Source organism: Oncorhynchus mykiss, chromosome 13 (assembly GCF_057628025.1).
Source record: "Oncorhynchus mykiss isolate SJ-2025 chromosome 13, ASM5762802v1, whole genome shotgun sequence".
Classification (NCBI taxonomy): Eukaryota; Metazoa; Chordata; class Actinopteri; order Salmoniformes; family Salmonidae; genus Oncorhynchus; species Oncorhynchus mykiss.
The window spans coordinates 83,247,399-83,268,348 of NC_143034.1; the positions used below are offsets into that span (position 1 = coordinate 83,247,399).

Genomic DNA, 20,950 nt, shown 5'->3' on the forward strand with positions numbered 1-20,950 from the left:
TCTCGCTACGCTCCTCTCTCGCTACCCTCCTCTCTCGCTACGCTCCTCTCTCGCTGTCCTCCTCTCTCGCTACGCTCCTCTCTCGCTGTCCTCCTCTCTCGCTACGCTCCTCTCTCGCTGTCCTCCTCTCTCGCTGTCCTCCTCTCTCGCTGTCCTCCTCTCTCGCTGTCCTCCTCTCTCGCTGTCCTCCTCTCTCGCTGTCCTCCTCTCTCGCTGTCCTCCTCTCTCGCTGTCCTCCTCTCTCGCTGTCCTCCTCTCTCGCTGTCCTCCTCTCTCGCTGTCCTCCTCTCGCTATCCTCCTCTCGCTATCCTCCTCTCTCGCTACCCTCCTCTCTCGCTGGCCTCCTCTCTCGCTACCCTCCTCTCTCGCTGTCCTCCTCTCTCGCTACCCTCCTCTCTCGCTGTCCTCCTCTCTCGCTGTCCTCCTCTCTCGCTACGCTCCTCTCTCGCTACGCTCCTCTCTCGCTGTCCTCCTCTCTCGCTGGCCTCCTCTCTCGCTGGCCTCCTCTCTCGCTGGCCTCCTCTCTCGCTGGCCTCCTCTCTCGCTACCCTCCTCTCTCGCTGGCCTCCTCTCTCGCTGTCCTCCTCTCTCGCTAACCTCCTCTCTCTGTATCCTAGGCATGGCTCCAATTCGGGACTCGGTCAGCCACTCTCCTAACCAAACAGGTGACTACCTTTTTTATTTTACCCTTTGACCCTGACTCTTCTTCTCTCTTGTCTTCCTGGACCTCTCCCTGTCTTCCTGGACCTCTCCCTATACTACTCCAGTCAGACAAGGTCATTCCTGAATCCCAGTTCTCCCGCCCGCCCAGGTGCTCACGTTAACGTTGGCGGCTGTTATGTAGTCTCAGTGTGTCGGTCATTGTCTGATCTCTTCTCCTGTAGATCGTCTCACCTTGTTATTCAAGTTAAACTACCTTTAAACACAGCATGTGCTCCTACAAAGGTAGGGTTAGGGGTTAAAGGCACAGAACAGCATGTGCTCCTACAAAGGTAGGGTTAGGGGTTAAAGGCACAGAACAGCATGTGCTCCTACAAAGGTAGGGTTAGGGGTTAAAGGCACAGAACAGCATGTGCTCCTACAAAGGTAGGGTTAGGGGTTAAAGGCACAGAACAGTATGTGCTCCTACAAAGGTAGGGTTAGGGGTTAAAGGCACAGAACAGCATGTGCTCCTACAAAGGTAGGGTTAGGGGTTAAAGGCACAGAACAGCATGTGCTCCTACAAAGGTAGGGTTAGGGGTTAAAGGCACAGAACAGTATGTGCTCCTACAAAGGTAGGGTTAGGGGTTAAAGGCACAGAACAGTATGTGCTCCTACAAAGGTAGGGTTAGGGGTTAAAGGCACAGAACAGTATGTGCTCCTACAAAGGTAGGGTTAGGGGTTAAAGGCACAGAACAGCATGTGCTCCTACAAAGGTAGGGTTAGGGGTTAAAGGCACATCAAGGGAGAAAGGAGGAGGAGAGAACATTCTGACTGAGCAGGCAGACTAGACAACATTCAAGGAGAATTGGCAGCCATCGTGTGTGTGTGTGTGACTGGCGAGAATGAGCGTGGCTTTACAGAAAACCAAGGTGGTTAATTGCCAGAAGAGAAGAGCGGACACTGGAGACATGAAAGGGTTCATTTAGTTCTGAGGAAGAGGTTCTCGTCGTAAAATAACAAACAACGTCTCTCCCCTCCCTCCCTCGTCTCTCCCCACCCTCCCCCTTTCCCGTCTCTCCCCTCTCTCCAATGTCCCTCCTCCCCCTGCCCCCTCCCTCCTCTGTCTCCCTTCCTCCCTCCTGGTTGGCTGTAGCATCACACTGCTGAAACAAAATGGTGTCTGCTGACTAGACTGACACACACACTGTGAATGTCTGCATCATGATCACTGGGCTGGCTTAGAGGGACCGGGACTGGGTTAGAGGGACCGGGACTGGGTTAGAGGGACCGGGACTGGGTTAGAGGGACCGGGACTGGGTTAGAGGGACTGGGCTGGCTTAGAGGGACTGGGCTGGCTTAGAGGGACTGGGCTGGCTTAGAGGGACTGGGCTGGCTTAGAGGGACTGGGCTGGCTTAGAGGGACTGGGCTGGCTTAGAGGGACTGGGCTGGCTTAGAGGGACTGGGCTGGCTTAGAGGGACTGGGCTGGCTTAGAGGGACAGGGACTGGGCTGGGTTAGAGACACAGGGGCTGGGTTAGAGGGACTGGGCTGGGTTAGAGGGACTGGGCTGGCTTAGAGGGACTGGGCTGGCTTAGAGACACAGGGGCTGGGTTAGAGACACTGAATGTCTGCATCATGATCACTGACATCACTGGGTTAGGTTTAGAGGGACACAGGGACTGGGCTGGGTTAGGGACACAGGGACTGGGCTGGGTTAGGGACACAGGGACTGGGCTGGTTTAGGGACACAGGGACTGGGCTGGGTTAGGGACACAGGGACTGGGCTGGGTTAGGGACACAGGGACTGGGCTGGGTTAGGGACACAGGGACTGGGCTGGGTTAGGGACTGGGCTGGGTTAGGGACACAGGGACTGGGCTGGGTTAGGGACACTGGGCTGGGTTAGGGACACTGGGCTGGGTTAGGGACACTGGGCTGGGTTAGGGACACTGGGCTGGGTTAGGGACTAGGGACACTGGGCTGGGTTAGGGACACGGGACACTGGGTTAGGGACACGGGACACTGGGCTGGGTTAGGGACACGGGGACTGGGCTGGGTTAGGGACACGGGGACTGGGCTGGGTTAGGGACACGGGGACTGGGCTGGGTTAGGGACACGGGGACTGGGCTGGGTTAGGGACACGGGGGCTGGGTTAGGGACACGGGGACTGGGTTAGGGACACTGGACTGGGTTAGGGACACTGGACTGGGTTAGGGACACTGGGCTGGGTTAGGGACACTGGGCTGGGTTAGGGACACTGGGCTGGGTTAGGGACACTGGGCTGGGTTAGGGACACTGGGCTGGGTTAGGGACACTGGGCTGGGTTAGGGACACTGGGCTGGGTTAGGGACACTGGGCTGGGTTAGGGGACTGGGCTGGCTTAGAGGGACTGGGCTGGCTTAGAGGGACTGGGCTGGCTTAGAGGGACAGGGACTGGGCTGGGTTAGAGACACAGGGGCTGGGTTAGAGGGACTGGGCTGGGTTAGAGGGACTGGGCTGGCTTAGAGGGACTGGGCTGGCTTAGAGACACAGGGGCTGGGTTAGAGACACTGAATGTCTGCATCATGATCACTGACATCACTGGGTTAGGTTTAGAGGGACACAGGGACTGGGCTGGGTTAGGGACACAGGGACTGGGCTGGGTTAGGGACACAGGGACTGGGCTGGTTTAGGGACACAGGGACTGGGCTGGGTTAGGGACACAGGGACTGGGCTGGGTTAGGGACACAGGGACTGGGCTGGGTTAGGGACACAGGGACTGGGCTGGGTTAGGGACACAGGGACTGGGCTGGGTTAGGGACACAGGGACTGGGCTGGGTTAGGGACACAGGGACTGGGCTGGGTTAGGGACACAGGGACTGGGCTGGGTTAGGGACACTGGGCTGGGTTAGGGACACTGGGCTGGGTTAGGGACACTGGGCTGGGTTAGGGACACTGGGCTGGGTTAGGGACACTGGGCTGGGTTAGGGACTAGGGACACTGGGCTGGGTTAGGGACACGGGACACTGGGTTAGGGACACGGGACACTGGGCTGGGTTAGGGACACGGGGACTGGGCTGGGTTAGGGACACGGGGACTGGGCTGGGTTAGGGACACGGGGACTGGGCTGGGTTAGGGACACGGGGACTGGGCTGGGTTAGGGACACGGGGGCTGGGTTAGGGACACGGGGACTGGGTTAGGGACACTGGACTGGGTTAGGGACACTGGACTGGGTTAGGGACACTGGGCTGGGTTAGGGACACTGGGCTGGGTTAGGGACACTGGGCTGGGTTAGGGACACTGGGCTGGGTTAGGGACACTGGGCTGGGTTAGGGACACTGGGCTGGGTTAGGGACACTGGGCTGGGTTAGGGACACTGGGCTGGGTTAGGGACACTGGGCTGGGTTAGGGACACTGGGCTGGGTTAGGGACACTGGGCTGGGTTAGGGACACTGGGCTGGGTTAGGGACACGGGGACTGGGCTGGGTTAGGGACACGGGGACTGGGCTGGGTTAGGGACACGGGGACTGGGCTGGATTAGAGGGACTGGGACGGGGACTGGGCCGGGTTAGAGGGAGGGGGACTGGGCCGGGTTAGAGGGACACGGGGACTGGGCCGGGTTAGAGGGACACGGGGACTGGGCCGGGTTAGAGGGACACGGGGACTGGGCCGGGTTAGAGGGACACGGGGACTTTTCCATCTTCTCACTCAGTAACAGGTGGACGTCTGGGTTCCATCCCTCCGTTTCCACCAATCCACACGTCAGAGGGGCGGGGACTGGGCCGGGTTAGACGTCTGGGTTCCATCCCTCCGTTTCCACCAATCCACACGTCAGATCAATGATTAGTGACAGAATGTCCTGGTGTGTTCTCATGTGAGCTAACCAAACCTCCACCACCACCCCGTCTCTCCGTCTTCCTGTCCCCAGGTTTGGACCATCCTGGCCTGGATTCTCAGTATGAGAGTTGCCCCTGGAGCTCTGGTTCTCCCTGCAGCAGAGACGGTAACTGGGACAAGGTGGGTACTCTCTGAGGTTCTCCAAACGTAAATACCTCCATGTTTGGTTTTCTCCTCTTGTATTTTAATCTTCAAACGTTATAATGTGATTCGGCTTTTACGGGAAACCCGTTCGGATGTCTCGCCAAAAATGGATCGGAAATCTGTTTTTCTGGTTGTTTTTGTAAATCCTTAACTGTAAAAAAAAATGATTGATTGATGATTTTACTTAATAAGGAACATTTCCAAGTTTAGTTTGCATTACCCAATGTGAAAACGGTAGCTCAAACTTCCCTGACCTCAAGAGTGTCGCAGCTGTCTGGTTTAGACAGAATAGTGAACTAGCTAGTTAGTAATGAAATCAGACTGGTGAACTAGCTAGTTAGTAATGAAATCAGACTGGTGAACTAGCTAGTTAGTAATGAAATCAGACTGGTGAACTAGCTAGTTAGTAATGAAATCAGACTGGTTTAGACAGAATAGTGAACTAGCTAGTTAGTAATGAAATCAGACTGGTTTAGACAGAATAGTGAACTAGCTAGTTAGACTGGTAACCCTAACCCTATTATAATCAGACTGGTGAACTAGCTAGTTAGCCTGCTAACCCTAACCCTATTATAATCAGACTGGTGAACTAGCTAGTTAGACTGGTAACCCTAACCCTATTATAATCAGACTGGTGAACTAGCTAGTTAGACTGGTAACCCTGGTAACCCTATTAATAAAAGTTGATTTTCTTTTCAAGGTGCTGGTAGACTCGGTCTGCAGCGACACGCCTTCCTCCTCCTCGTCCTCCTCGGCAGCCGGCAACGACCCCGAGCTCACCTCAGAATGCATGGACACGGACTCTGCCTCTAGTTCTGGCGGCTCGGAGAAGAACTTGGTCACCGCGATGACGTCGTCGTCGCCGCCGCCTCCCGGCACTAAAGGGAACGGAGGCCGTAACGGGAACCACTTCTCCCCGTTGACTACCGGCGGCGTTCCTCCCGTTAGCAGCAATAACATCATAACGTATAACGGGGCGGGGAAAGGCCCGTGGGGGTGCCTGGCCAACGTCGGCCCCAACGACGCCCCCGCCGACGGTAGCCACGGCAACAAGCCAAGCCCCTGGGCGTCGGCCAACGGTGCTGGTCTGACCCCCGGCACTCTGAACCCAAAAGTTAACCACAGTGCCTGGCCCGGTCCCCAGGGACCCTCCGGCTGTAAGATTGGCCAGCAGGGAGGCTCTCTGGGCTGGGGAGGGACACAACCGGACAGCCTCTCTCTGTCTGAACAGCCGCAGCACCTCCTCCTGAATGATACTACTATCAAGACTCGCCACCTTAACACGACCAACGGACCAAATAACACTACTAACGTCGTCGACACCTCCAGTTTACCAAACTCAGTGCACAGGAACGAGTCCGGCTCGGGGCTGCGTTCCTGGGGAGCGGGAGGAGGAGGAGGAGGAGGAGGAGCGGGGTCTGAGCTTGGAGATCAGCTTTCCAACGGGACCCTGTCTGGCGCCCAGCACCCCCACAGCGAGGGCCTGGCAGGGGGCTTCTCTAAGCCCTGGGGGGCCTCGGGCCCTGGAGACACTGTGAACGGCCAGGGACAAGGCCAACCCTCCCCTGCTGCTGCTGTTTACAACAGTAAAACTAACAGCAAGGCCTCTGTAGGGAGGTGGGACTCTGCCTCTCCTCACAACCTGGGGACTGGAGGAGGGGCGAGCAATGGGAACGGACTGGGTCCTGCCGGGATCCCCCGACCATGGGGCAACGCCTCCTCCTCTTCTTCCTCTTCTTCCTCTGGCTCCTCCTCCAACAGGCAACCCCCCAATGGGGAGTGGAGCTCGTTGCCCGGTAACAAATCTCAGGATTCCGGCGACGGACGGAAGTCAGGGGGAGGAGCCAACGGCTGGAAGAGTCTTGAAGACGACGCCCTGAGGGTGGGAGGAGGAGGAGGAGGAGGAGGACCTGCGAGCGTTGGGGCGTCTGGCGGCAGTGAGGAGAGCGGGGAGAGCTCTGGAGGCCGTAGCTTAGACAGGGACAGGAACGACCCCCGTCGACGAGGCCCCCTCCCTGGGTCTACTCAAGTCCTCTCCTGTTCAGACGTGGACCCCCGTGTCCTCTGCAACACCGGCTGGGGCCAGACCCCCGTACGCCAGAACACCGCCTGGGACGTCACCTCTCCCGCCCCCAGACCCGATGACAGAAAACCCGGTAACGGAGGCCCTGGCTGGGGCTCGAAAAGCCACGCCGCTCGTTCTCAGACCTCCAGCTCTGGAGGATGGCGTGGGGGGGACGGCCCGGGCAATACGGGCCCAGAGTCAGGAGGGTCTGGCTGGGTAGAGCAGAAGACCTTGTCTGGGTGTGGAGACAGAGACAACAAAGGTCCTGGAGGAGAGCGAGGATGGGACAACGGTAACCCTTCCTCTACCTGGGGAAACAGCCAGAAGGAGGACCTCTCCAACACCTGGATCAACCCTCCGAAACCCCAAAAGCAGGGCTGGGGGATGGGTGGTGGAGACCGCTCCAGAGGAGGAGGTGGAGGGAGCAGCTACTGGGGTCAGCCCCAGAAGACCAGCGTGTCTGGGGGATGGGACAACGACAGCGACCGTTCAGGGTCTGCAGGATGGGGCGAGCCAGGCCGCCCGGCCAACACCAACACACACCCCGACGGAAGCAGCAGCACCTGGGGTGGCAGCGGAGGGACCCCTGACCACCCCAGCAACCCTCACTCTGGCTGGGGGGAGCCCCCTGTATCCAACTCCGCCGGACACAAACCCCAGAACCACCAGACCCAGGGAGGGTGGGGCGAGCCAGCCATGAAGCCCGGCCACCCCTCTCAGAGCTGGGGAGACCCGGCCGAGTGGGGTCAAGGTTCAGACGCCAACCCGGACCCTAGAGGACCTCCACCAGGCGGTCCCCACCCCTCCAAACCCAGCGGCTGGACTGGGGTGGCGGTCCCAGCTGGACCCTCCCACAAGGAGGAGTCGTCGTCGACGGGGTGGGAGGAGCCTAGTCCAGAGTCGGTGAGGAGGAGGATGGAGATCGATGACGGCACCTCGGCGTGGGGAGACCCCAGCAAATACAACTGTAGCGGGGTCAATATGTGGAACAAGACCAGCCAATCAGAGCAGGATGCCATGGCCACGACCAAACCCCCCCAGCCCCAGCCCCCACCACCCCTGAACAACATGGCCAACAAGGACAAGACCTGCAGCTCTGGTGAGTGGAGGGAGCTGTACACACACACACACACACACACACACACACAGTGTCATCCACCTCCCCTTTGGTGTGTGTGTGTGTGTGTGTGTGTGTGTGTGTGTGTGTGTGTGTTTTAGGGTTGCGTCATCCTTCTGGAATGTTCTACAGCATTGATTATTCTCTCTGAGCTGTGAGTGCAGGCAGAAACACAGACCTTTGTTTGAACTGAAATACAGATAGTTCCAGGGGGGGGGGTAGACTGAGACCGGAAGGGGGTAGACTGAGACAGGAAGGGGGTAGACTGAGACAGGAAGGGGGTGAGAGAGAGACAGGAAGGGGGTGAGAGAGAGACAGGAAGGGGGTGAGAGAGAAACAGGAAGGGGGTGAGAGAGAGACAGGAAGGGGGTGAGAGAGAGACAGAAAGGGGGGGAGAGAGAGACAGAAAGGGGGGGAGAGAGAGACAGAAAGGGGGGGAGAGAGAGACAGAAAGGGGGGGAGAGAGAGACAGAAAGGGGGGGAGAGAGAGACAGAAAGGGGGGGAGAGAGAGACAGAAAGGGGGGAGATCTATAAAAATCACTCACAGGTCAGGGCTCTATAAATATCTGCATTGCAGAGAACGCAGACAGAATCATGGAATCCAGACATTGTATTGAACCTAGTAGGGAATCAAGTAAATGTATTGAACATAGGAGGGAATCAAGTAAATGTATTGAACCTAGGAGGGAATCAAGTAAATGTATTGAACCTAGGAGGGAATCAACTAAATGAATTGAACCTAGTAGGGAATCAAGTAAATGTATTGAACCTAGTAGGGAATCAAGTAAATGTATTGAACCTAGTAGGGAATCAACTAAATGCATTGAACCTAGTAGGGAATCAAGTAAATGTATTGAACCTAGTAGGGAATCAAGTAAATGTATTGAACCTAGGAGGGAATCAACTAAATGCATTGAACCTAGGAGGGAATCAACTAAATGTATTGAACCTAGTAGGGAATCAAGTAAATGTATTGAACCTAGTAAGGAATCACCTAAATGTATTGAACCTAGTAGGGAATCGACTAAATGTATTGAACATAGGAGGGAATCACCTAAATGTATTGAACATAGGAGGGAATCGACTAAATGTATTGAACCTAGTAGGGAATCAAGTAAATGTATTGAACCTAGTAGGGAATCAACTAAATGTATTGAACCTAGTAGGGAATCAACTAAATGTATTGAACCTAGTAAGGAATCACCTAAATGTATTGAACCTAGTAGGGAATCGACTAAATGTATTGAACCTAGTAGGGAATCGACTGACAACAGCCTCTTGCTAGGCGCTAAACAACAACGGCCTCTTGCCAGGCGCTAAACAGCAACGGCCTCTTGCCAGGCGCTAAACAACGGCCTCTTGCCAGGCGCTAAACAACGGCCTCTTGCCAGGCGCTAAACAACGGCCTCTTGCCAGGCGCTAAACAACGGCCTCTTGCCAGGCGCTAAACAACGGCCTCTTGCCAGGCGCTAAACAACGGCCTCTTGCCAGGCGCTAAACAACGGCCTCTTGCCAGGCGCTAAACAACGGCCTCTTGCCAGGGGCTAAACAACGGCCTCTTGCCAGGCGCTAAACAACGGCCTCTTGCCAGGCGCTAAACAACGGCCTCTTGCCAGGCGCTAAACAACGGCCTCTTGCCAGGCGCTAAACAACGGCCTCTTGCCAGGCGCTAAACAACGGCCTCTTGCCAGGCGCTAAACAACGGCCTCTTGCCAGGCGCTAAACAACGGCCTCTTGCCAGGGGCTAAACAACGGCCTCTTGCCAGGGGCTAAACGGTGGCCTCTTGCCGGGCGCTAAACAACGGCCTCATGCCGAGCGCTAAACAACGGCCTCATGCCGGGCGCTAAACAACGGCCTCTTGCTAGGCGCTAAACGGCGGCCTCTTGCTGGGTGCTAAACAACAGCCTCTTGCTAGGTGCTAAACAACGGCCTCTTGCTAGGCGCTAAACAACGGCCTCATGCTGGGCGCTAAACAACGGCCTCTTGCTAGGCGCTAAACAAAGGCCTCATGCTGTGCGCTAAACAACGGCCTCTTGCCGGGCGCTAAACAACGGCCTCTTGCCGGGCGCTAAACAACGGCCTCTTGCCGGGCGCTAAACAACGGCCTCTTGCCGGGCGCTAAACAACGGCCTCTTGCCGGGCGCTAAACAACGGCCTCTTGCCGGGCGCTAAACAACGGCCTCTTGCCGGGCGCTAAACAACGGCCTCTTGCCGGACGCTAAACAACGGCCTCATGCCGGGCGCTAAACAACGGCCTCTTGCCGGGCGCTAAACAACGGCCTCTTGCCGGGCGCTAAACAACGGCCTCTTGCCGGGCGCTAAACAACAACGGCCTCTTGCCGGGCGCTAAACAACAACGGCCTCTTGCCGGGCGCTAAACAACAACGGCCTCTTGCCGGGCGCTAAACAATAACGGCCTCTTGCCGGGCGCTAAACAACGGCCTCTTGCCGGGCGCTAAACAACGGCCTCATGCTGGACGCTAAACAACGGCCTCATGCTGGGCGCTAAACGGCGGCCTCTTTCTGGGCGCTTACTGGAATTAAAGGGGGAAAATGGAAACCTGGATAAACAAAATGATGAAACTGAATTTGGGGAAACTACACTATCTGTTATTGATCTATAAACCCAGCTAGTCTGTTATTGATCTAGAAACCCAGCTAGTCTGTTAATGATCTAGAAACTCAGCTAGTCTGTTATTGATCTAGAAACCCAGCTAGTCTGTTATTGATCTAGAAACCCAGCTAGTCTGTTATTGATCTAGAAACCCAGCTAGTCTGTTATTGATCTAGAAACTCAGCTAGTCTGTTATTGATCTAGAAACCCAGCTAGTCTGTTATTGATCTATAAACCCAGCTAGTCTGTTATTGATCTATAAACCCAGCTAGTCTGTTATTGATCTATAAACCCAGCTAGTCTGTTATTGATCTAGAAACCCAGCTAGTCTGTTATTGATCTAGAAACTCAGCTAGTCTGTTATTGATCTAGAAACCCAGCTAGTCTGTTATTGATCTAGAAACCCAGCTAGTCTGTTATTGATCTAGAAACCCAGCTAGTCTGTTATTGATCTATAAACCCAGCTAGTCTGTTATTGATCTAGAAACCCAGCTAGTCTGTTATTGATCTAGAAACCCAGCTAGTCTGTTATTGATCTAGAAACCCAGCTAGTCTGTTATTGATCTAGAAACCCAGCTAGTCTGTTATTGATCTAGAAACCCAGCTAGTCTGTTATTGATCTAGAAACCCAGCTAGTCTGTTATTGATCTAGAAACCCAGCTAGTCTGTTATTGATCTAGAAACCCAGCTAGTCTGTTATTGATCATCTCAGTCTAGAAACCCAGCTAGTCTGTTATTGATCATCTCAGTCTATAAACCCAGCTAGTCTGTTATTGATCTAGAAACCCAGCTAGTCTGTTATTGATCGTCTGAGTGAGTACAACAGCAGAGTTGAGAAGGTACAAGGTTACCTGCCATTTACGAAACTCCACCTCACATACCTCTCTCTCTCCCCTCTCTCTCTCCTCCCCCCTCCCCTCTCTCTCCCCCCTCCCCTCTCTCTCTCCTCCCCCCTATCTCTCTCCTCCCCCCTCTCTCTCTCCTCCCCCCTCCCCTCTCTCTCTCCTCCCCCCTCTCTCTCTCCTCCCCCCTCCCCTCTCTCTCTCCTCCCCCCTCCCCTCTCTCTCTCCTCCCCCCTCCCCTCTCTCTCTCCTCTCCCCTCTCTCTCTCCCCCCTCCCCTCTCTCTCTCCTCCCCCCTCTCTCTCTCCTCCCCCCTCTCTCTCTCCTCCCCCCTCCCCCTCTCTCTCTCCTCCCCCCTCCCCCTCTCTCTCTCCTCCCCCTCTCTCTCTCCTCCCCCCTCTCTCTCCTCCCCCCTCTCTCTCTCTCCTCCTCCCTCTCTCCTCCTCCCCCCTCTCTCTCTTACCCCTCTCTCTCTCCTACTACCTCTCCCCCCCTCTCTCTCCTACTCCCCCTCTCTCTCTCTCCTACGGTCTCTCCTCCTTTCTCTCTCCTCCTCCCCCTCTCTCTCCTCCTCCAGGTTGGGGTGAACAGTACACAGGTCCCCAGAAGATGGAGTCAGGAACGTGGGGTGATCCGCCAGGCCCCCCCGTCTCTGTGGACAACGGGACATCGGCCTGGGGGAAACCCATGGACACCAGCTCCACCTGGGAGGAGCTGAGAGACAGAGGGGACAACTCTGCGACAGGAGGCTGGGAAGGACCTGGAGCACAGAACCACCACAAACCTGGTAAGACACACATACACACACACAGACCAACCTGGTGAGACAGATACACACACACCCATCTCCTCGTCTCTCTCCAGGCCCCCTCGTCCCCTCGTGTCTCTCTCTCCAGGTCCCCTCGTGTTTCTCTCTCCAGGTCCCCTCGTGTCTCTCTCTCCAGGTCCCCTCGTGTCTCTCTCTCCAGGTCCCCTCGTGTCTCTCTCTCCAGGTCCCCTCGTGTTTCTCTCTCCAGGTCCCCTCGTGTCTCTCTCTCCAGGTCCCCTCGTGTGTCTCTCTCTCCAGGCCCCCTCGTGTCTCTCTCTCCAGGCCCCCTCGTGTCTCTCTCTCCAGGCCCCCTCGTGTCTCTCTCTCCAGGTCCCCTCGTGTCTCTCTCTCCAGGTCCCCTCGTGTCTCTCTCTCCAGGCCCCCTCGTGTCTCTCTCTCCAGGTCCCCTCGTCTCTCTCTCTCTCCAGGTCCCCTCGTCTCTCTCTCCAGGTCCCCTCGTGTCTCTCTCTCCAGGCCCCCTCGTGTCTCTCCAGGCCCCCTCGTGTCTCTCTCTCCAGGCCCCCTCGTGTGTCTCTCTCTCCAGGCCCCCTCGTGTGTCTCTCTCTCCAGGCCCCCTCGTGTCTCTCTCTCCAGGCCCCCTCGTGTGTCTCTCTCTCCAGGCCCCCTCGTGTCTCTCTCTCCAGGCCCCCTCGTGTCTCTCTCTCCAGGCCCCCTCGTGTCTCTCTCTCCAGGCCCCCTCGTGTCTCTCTCTCCAGGCCCCCTCGTGTCTCTCTCTCCAGGCCCCCTCGTGTGTCTCTCTCTCCAGGCCCCCTCGTGTGTCTCTCTCTCCAGGCCCCCTCGTGTGTCTCTCTCTCCAGGCCCCCTCGTGTGTCTCTCTCTCCAGGCCCCCTCGTGTGTCTCTCTCTCCAGGCCCCCTCGTGTCTCTCTCTCCAGGCCCCCTCGTGTCTCTCTCTCCAGGCCCCCTCGTGTCTCTCTCTCCAGGCCCCCTCGTGTCTCTCTCTCCAGGCCCCCTCGTGTCTCTCTCTCCAGGCCCCCTCGTGTCTCTCTCTCCAGGCCCCCTCGTGTGTCTCTCTCTCCAGGCCCCCTCGTGTGTCTCTCTCTCCAGGTCCCCTCGTGTCTCTCTCTCCAGGCCCCCTCGTGTCTCTCTCTCCAGGCCCCCTCGTGTGTCTCTCTCTCCAGGCCCCCTCGTGTGTCTCTCTCTCCAGGCCCCCTCGTGTGTCTCTCTCTCCAGGTCCCCTCGTGTCTCTCTCCAGGTCCCCTCGTGTCTCTCTCCAGGTTTAATCCCTTCGTCCTCTCTCCACCCTCCAGGTCCCAAGCCCATGCAGCAGGAGAGTAGTACCTGGTGTGGGGAGGAGGTGTCGTGCCAGGCCAGTTGGGAACAGGAGGAGGAGGTGGAGATCGGGATGTGGAGCAACACCCCAAGTCACCGAGACCGGGACAGAGACGGTCACAGAGAGAACCACAGAGACCGGGACAGAGACGGTCACAGAGAGAACCACAGAGACGGCCACGGTCAGGACAACAGGAACAACGGGCCACAGCAACACAGCTGGAACTACATGAAGAAAATCCCTCCCAAGGTATTACTGAGGCTTCTAGCTGTGGGTCAACTTCTAGGCTTTTACTGGAGCTATGTTAACCTGGTCTCTCTGTGTGGGTTATTAACCTGGTCTCTCTGTGTGGGTCAACTTCTAGGCTTTTACTGGAGTTATATTAACCTGGTCTCTCTGTGTGGGTTATTAACCCGGGTCTCTCTGTGTAGGTTATTAACCCGGGGGTCTCTCTGTGTAGGTTATTAACCTGGTCTCTCTGTGTAGGTTATTAACCTGGGGGTCTCTCTGTGTAGGTTATTAACCTGGGGGTCTCTCTGTGTAGGTTATTAACCTGGTCTCTCTGTGTGGGTTATTAACCTGGGGGTCTCTCTGTGTAGGTTATTAACCTGGGTGTCTCTCTGTGTAGGTTATTAACCTGGGGGTCTCTCTGTGTAGGTTATTAACCTGGGGGTCTCTCTGTGTAGGTTATTAACCTGGGGGTCTCTCTGTGTGGGTTATTAACCCGGGGGTCTCTCTGTGTAGGTTATTAACCTGGGTCTCTCTGTGTGGGTTATTAACCCGGGGGTCTCTCTGTGTAGGTTATTAACCCGGGGGTCTCTCTGTGTAGGTTATTAACCTGGGGGTCTCTCTGTGTGGGTTATTAACCCGGGGGTCTCTCTGTGTAGGTTATTAACCTGGGTCTCTCTGTGTGGGTTATTAACCCGGGTCTCTCTGTGTGGGTTATTAACCAGGGGGTCTCTCTGTGTAGGTTATTAACCAGGGGGTCTCTCTGTGTAGGTTATTAACCTGGGGGTCTCTCTGTGTAGGTTATTAACCTGGGGGTCTCTCTGTGTAGGTTATTAACCAGGGGGTCTCTCTGTGTAGGTTATTAACCAGGGGGTCTCTCTGTGTAGGTTATTAACCAGGGGGTCTCTGTGTGGGTTATTAACCCGGGTCTCTCTGTGTGGGTTATTAACCCGGGGGTCTCTCTGTGTAGGTTATTAACCTGGGGGTCTCTCTATGTAGGTTATTAACCTGGGGGTCTCTCTGTGTGGGTTATTAACCCGGGGGTCTCTCTGTGTAAGTTATTAACCTGGGTCTCTCTGTGTGGGTTATTAACCCGGGGGTCTCTCTGTGTAGGTTATTAACCCGGGGGTCTCTCTGTGTAGGTTATTAACCTGGGGGTCTCTCTGTGTGGGTTATTAACCCGGGGGTCTCTCTGTGTAGGTTATTAACCTGGGTCTCTCTGTGTGGGTTATTAACCTGGGTCTCTCTGTGTGGGTTATTAACCCGGGTCTCTCTGTGTGGGTTATTAACCAGGGGGTCTCTCTGTGTAGGTTATTAACCAGGGGGTCTCTCTGTGTAGGTTATTAACCTGGGTGTCTCTCTGTAGGTTATTAACCTGGGGGTCTCTCTGTGTAGGTTATTAACCAGGGGGTCTCTCTGTGTAGGTTATTAACCAAGGGGTCTCTCTGTGTAGGTTATTAACCAGGGGGTCTCTCTGTGTAGGTTATTAACCTGGGGGTCTCTCTGTGTAGGTTATTAACCTGGGGGTCTCTCCGTGTAGGTTATTAACCTGGGGGTCTCTCTGTGTAGGTTATTAACCTGGGGGTCTCTCTGTGTGGGTTATTAACCAGGGGATCTCTCTGTGTGGGATATTAACCAGGGGTCTCTCTGTGTAGGTTATTAACCTGGGGGTCTCTGTGTATGTTATTAACCTGGGGGTCTCTCTGTGTAGGTTATTAACCTGGGGGTCTCTCTGTGTGGGTTATTAACCCGGGTCTCTCTGTGTGGGTTATTAACCCGGGTCTCTCTGTGTGGGTTATTAACCGGGTCTCTGTGTAGGTTATTAACCGGGTCTCTGTGTAGGTTATTAACCCGGGTCTCTCTGTATAGGTTATTAGCCGGGGTCTCTCTGTGTGGGTTATTAAACCGGGGTCTCTCTGTGTGGGTTATTAAACCGGCGTCTCTCTGTGTGGGTTATTAAACCGGGGTCTCTCTGTGTGGGTTATTAAACCGAGTCTCTCTGTGTGGGTTATTAACCGGGGTCTCTCTGTGTGGGTTATTAAACCGGGTCTCTCTGTGTAGGTTATTACCCCGGGTCTCTCTGTGTGGGTTATTAACCGGGGTCTCTCTGTGTAGGTTATTACCCCGGGTCTCTCTGTGTAGGTTATTACCCCGGGTCTCTCTGTGTGGGTTATTAACCGGGGTCTCTCTGTGTGGGTTATTAAACCGGGTCTCTCTGTGTAGGTTATTACCCCGGGTCTCTCTGTGTAGGTTATTAACCCGGGTCTCTGTTTGTTTCAGATCAACAAATCGGTGAACAAGCAGGAGGATGCCTGGATGAACCAGTTCGTCAAGCAGTTCAACAACATGAACTACCCTGTGAGTACGCAGCCTTGAACCTTGAACCCTGAACCCTCAAATCAAACAGTTCAACAACATGAACTACCCTGTGAGTACGCAACCTTGAACCTTGAACCCTGAACCCTCAAATCAAACAGTTCAACAACATGAACTACCCTGTGAGTACGCAACCTTGAACCTTGAACCCTCAAATCAAACAGTTCAACAACATGAACTACCCTGTGAGTACGCAGGGAAGAGGGGTTGGAGCTCGTCACATGTCGACCCTTTAGAGAAGAGGGGTCGGAACTCGTCAGATGTCGACCCTTTAGAGAAGAGGGGTCGGAAGGGTAATCAGGGTAATCTGTTCCGTGAACCCGACCCTTCAGGTGTGATTGTAACAGGTCTTGGGTAGACTTTATGTGTAACAGATTTGCCTGCTAGGACCCATATAGACCCGACCGCTGCGGTAGAGGGAGATAAATAATTACACATGTTCTCCTGCTGAACTTGCAAACCTCTGGGCAGCAGCACGACCACAAGACCAGCCCCCAGCACATCAGTGGACTATCTCTCTCTCTCTCTCTCTCTCATCTCTGACCTATCTTATACCTCTCTCTGTCCATCCCCTTCTAGAGAGACTCTCCTGAAGACTTGTCGAAGAGCAATAAGATGGAGATGGGAGGAGGAGGAGGGATGATGTCTGACAAGCGTATGGATGTGAACATGGGAGAGTACAGTGGAGTGATGGGGAAAAACTCAGCTTCCAGGCACCAGATCCACAAAGAGCCTTCCATGGAGAGAAGCCCTTACTACGACAAGGTACTGTCTGTGTAGTGTACCGTCTCCCAGCGTTGCACTGCCCCCTGGTGGTAGCTCAGTGTCATTACAGAATGTAGTCCCCTGGTGGTAGCTCAGTGTCGTTACAGAATGTAGCCCCCTGGTGGTAGCTCAGTGTCGTTACAGAATGTAGTCCCCTGGTGGTAGCTCAGTGTCATTACAGAATGTAGTCCCCTGGTGGTAGCTCAGTGTCGTTACAGAATGTAGCCCCCTGGTGGTAGCTCAGTGTCGTTACAGAATGTAGTCCCCTGGTGGTAGCTCAGTGTCATTACAGAATGTAGTCCCCTGGTGGTAGCTCAGTGTCATTACAGAATGTAGTCCCCTGGTGGTAGCTCAGTGTCATATCAGAATGTAGTCCCCTGGTGGTAGCTCAGTGTCATTACAGGATGTAGCCCCCTGGTGGTAGCTCAGTGTCATTACAGAATGTAGTCCCCTGGTGGTAGCTCAGTGTCATTACAGAATGTAGTCCCCTGGTGGTAGCTCAGTGTCATTACAGAATGTAGTCCCCTGGTGGTAGCTCAGTGTCATATCAGAATGTAGTCCCCTGGTGGTAGCTCAGTGTCTTTACAGATTGTAGCCCCCTGGTGGTAGCTCAGTGTCATATCAGAATGTTGTCCCCTGGTGGTAGCTCAGTGTCATTACAGGATGTAGCCCCCTGGTGGTAGCTCAGTGTCATTATACAATGTAGCCCCCTGGTGGTAGCTCAGTGTCATTACAGAATGTAGCCCCCTGGTGGTAGCTGTGTCATTACATAATGTAGTCCCCTGGTGGTAGCTCAGTGTCATTACAGAATGTAGTCCCCTGGTGGTAGCTCAGTGTCATTACAGAATGTAGTCCCCTGGTGGTAGCTCATTGTCATTACAGAATGTAGCCCCCTGGTGGTAGCTCAGTGTCATTACAGAATGTAGTCCCCTGGTGGTAGCTCAGTGTCATATCAGAATGTAGTCCCCTGGTGGTAGCTCAGTGTCATTACAGAATGTAGTCCCCTGGTGGTAGCTCAGTGTCATTACAGAATGTAGTCCCCTGGTGGTAGCTCAGTGTCACTACAGAATGTAGTCCCCTGGTGGTAGCTCAGTGTCATTACAGAATGTAGTCCCCTGGTGGTAGCTCAGTGTCATTACAGAATGTAGTCCCCTGGTGGTAGCTCAGTGTCATTACAGAATGTAGTCCCCTGGTGGTAGCTCAGTGTCATTACATAATGTAGTCCCCTGGTGGTAGCTCAGTGTCATTACAGAATGTAGTCCCCTGGTGGTAGCTCAGTGTCATTACATAATGTAGTCCCCTGGTGGTAGCTCAGTGTCATTACAGAATGTAGCCCCCTGGTGGTAGCTCAGTGTCCCCCTGGTGGTAGCTCAGTGTCATTACAGAATGTAGCCCCCTGGTGGTAGCTCAGTGTCCCCCTGGTGGTAGCTCAGTGTCATTACAGAATGTAGCCCCCTGGTGGTAGCTCAGTGTCATTACAGATTGTAGTCCCCTGGTGGTAGCTCAGTGTCATTACAGAATGTAGTCCCCTGGTGGTAGCTCAGTGTCATTACATAATGTAGTCCCCTGGTGGTAGCTCAGTGTCATTACAGAATGTAGTCCCCTGGTGGTAGCTCAGTGTCATTACAGAATGTAGTCCCCTGGTGGTAGCTCAGTGTCGTTACAGAATGTAGCCCCCTGGTGGTAGCTCAGTGTCGTTACAGAATGTAGTCCCCTGGTGGTAGCTCAGTGTCATTACAGAATGTAGTCCCCTGGTGGTAGCTCAGTGTCATTACAGAATGTAGTCCCCTGGTGGTAGCTCAGTGTCATATCAGAATGTAGTCCCCTGGTGGTAGCTCAGTGTCATTACAGAATGTAGTCCCCTGGTGGTAGCTCAGTGTCATATCAGAATGTAGTCCCCTGGTGGTAGCTCAGTGTCATTACAGGATGTAGCCCCCAGGTGGTAGCTCAGTGTCATTACAGAATGTAGTCCCCTGGTGGTAGCTCAGTGTCAATACAGAATGTAGTCCCCTGGTGGTAGCTCAGTGTCATTACAGAATGTAGTCCCCTGGTGGTAGCTCAGTGTCTTTACAGATTGTAGCCCCCTGGTGGTAGCTCAGTGTCATATCAGAATGTTGTCCCCTGGTGGTAGCTCAGTGTCATTACAGGATGTAGCCCCCTGGTGGTAGCTCAGTGTCATTATAGAATGTAGCCCCCTGGTGGTAGCTCAGTGTCATTACAGAATGTAGCCCCCTGGTGGTAGCTCAGTGTCATTACATAATGTAGTCCCCTGGTGGTAGCTCAGTGTCATTACAGAATGTAGTCCCCTGGTGGTAGCTCAGTGTCATTACAGAATGTAGTCCCCTGGTGGTAGCTCATTGTCATTACAGAATGTAGCCCCCTGGTGGTAGCTCAGTGTCATTACAGAATGTAGTCCCCTGGTGGTAGCTCAGTGTCATATCAGAATGTAGTCCCCTGGTGGTAGCTCAGTGTCATTACAGAATGTAGTCCCCTGGTGGTAGCTCAGTGTCATTACAGAATGTAGTCCCCTGGTGGTAGCTCAGTGTCATTACAGAATGTAGTCCCCTGGTGGTAGCTCAGTGTCATTACAGAATGTAGTCCCCTGGTGGTAGCTCAGTGTCATTACAGAATGTAGTCCCCTGGTGGTAGCTCAGTGTCATTACAGAATGTAGTCCCCTGGTGGTAGCTCAGTGTCATTACAGAATGTAGTCCCCTGGTGGTAGCTCAGTGTCATTACATAATGTAGTCCCCTGGTGGTAGCTCAGTGTCCCCCTGGTGGTAGCTCAGTGTCATTACAGAATGTAGCCCCCTGGTGGTAGCTCAGTGTCCCCCTGGTGGTAGCTCAGTGTCATTACAGAATGTAGCCCCCTGGTGGTAGCTCAGTGTCATTACAGATTGTAGTCCCCTGGTGGTAGCTCAGTGTCATTACAGAATGTAGTCCCCTGGTGGTAGCTCAGTGTCATTACATAATGTAGTCCCCTGGTGGTAGCTCAGTGTCATTACAGAATGTAGTCCCCTGGTGGTAGCTCAGTGTCCCCCTGGTGGTAGCTCAGTGTCATTACAGAATGTAGTCCCCTGGTGGTAGCTCAGTGTCATTACAGAATGTAGTCCCCTGGTGGTAGCTCATTGTCATTACATAATGTAGTCCCCTGGTGGTAGCTCAGTGACGTTACAGAATGTAGTCCCCTGGTGGTAGCTCAGTGTCGTTACAGAATGTAGTCCCCTGGTGGTAGCTCAGTGTCATTACAGAATGTAGTCCCCTGGTGGTAGCTGTGTCATTACAGAATGTAGCCCCCTGGTGGTAGCTCAGTGTCATTACAGAATGTAGTCCCCTGGTGGTAGCTCAGTGTCATTACAGAATGTAGTCCCCTGGTGGTAGCTCAGTGTCATTACAGAATGTAGCCCCCTGGTGGTAGCTCAGTGTCATTACATAATGTAGTCCCCTGGTGGTAGCTCAGTGTCATTACAGAATGTAGTCCCCTGGTGGTAGCTCAGTGTCGTTACAGAATGTAGTCCCCTGGTGGTAGCTCAGTGTCATTACAGAATGTAGTCCCCTGGTGGTAGCTCTGTGTCATTACAGAATGTAGTCCCCTGGTGGTAGCTCAGTGTCATTACAGAATGTAGTCCCCTGGTGGTAGCTCAGCGTCATAAAAAAGCTTTGGCTTCCTGCCGCTTCTCTAGCTTCCTCTGGGGCCTTCTCTCCTCCCTCTCTCTTCCTCCCTCCATCTTCTGGGGCCTTCTCTCCTCCCTCTCTCTTCCTCCCTCCATCTTCTGGGGCCTTCTCTCCTCCCTCTCTCTTCCTACCTCCATCCTCTGGGGCCTTCTCTCCTCCCTCTCTCTTCCTCCCTCCATCCTCTGGGGCCTTCTCTCCTCCCTCTCTCTTCCGCCCTCCATCCTCTGGGTGCCTTCTCTCCTCCGTCTCTCTTCCGCCCTCCATCCTCTGGGTGCCTTCTCTCCTCCGTCTCTCTTCCTCCCTCCATCCTCTGGGGCCTTCTCTCCTCCCTCTCTCTTCCTCCCTCCATCCTCTGGGGCCTCCTCTCCTCCCTCTCTCTTCCTCCCTCCATCCTCTGGGGCCTTCTCTCCTCTCCTCCCTCTCTCTTCCTCCCTCCATCCTCTGGGGCCTTCTCTTCCTCCCTCTCTCTTCCTCCCTCCATCCTCTGGGGCCTTCTCTTCCTCCCTC

At 54.5% G+C, this 20,950-nt stretch overlaps 1 protein-coding gene across 1 annotated transcript in view; it reads left to right on the plus strand.

Moving 5' to 3' along the window:
• tnrc6a (trinucleotide repeat containing adaptor 6A) overlaps positions 1-20,950 on the plus strand; it is a 77,394-nt gene that overhangs the window by 21,376 nt on the left and 35,068 nt on the right. Inside the window, 7 exon segments of the mRNA XM_090194506.1 lie at positions 619-666; positions 4,550-4,638; positions 5,363-7,826; positions 11,879-12,088; positions 13,379-13,650; positions 15,910-15,987; positions 16,585-16,770. Of these exon segments, the coding sequence (XP_090050632.1) occupies positions 621-666; positions 4,550-4,638; positions 5,363-7,826; positions 11,879-12,088; positions 13,379-13,650; positions 15,910-15,987; positions 16,585-16,770 (3,345 nt within the window). The 5' untranslated portion in view covers positions 619-620.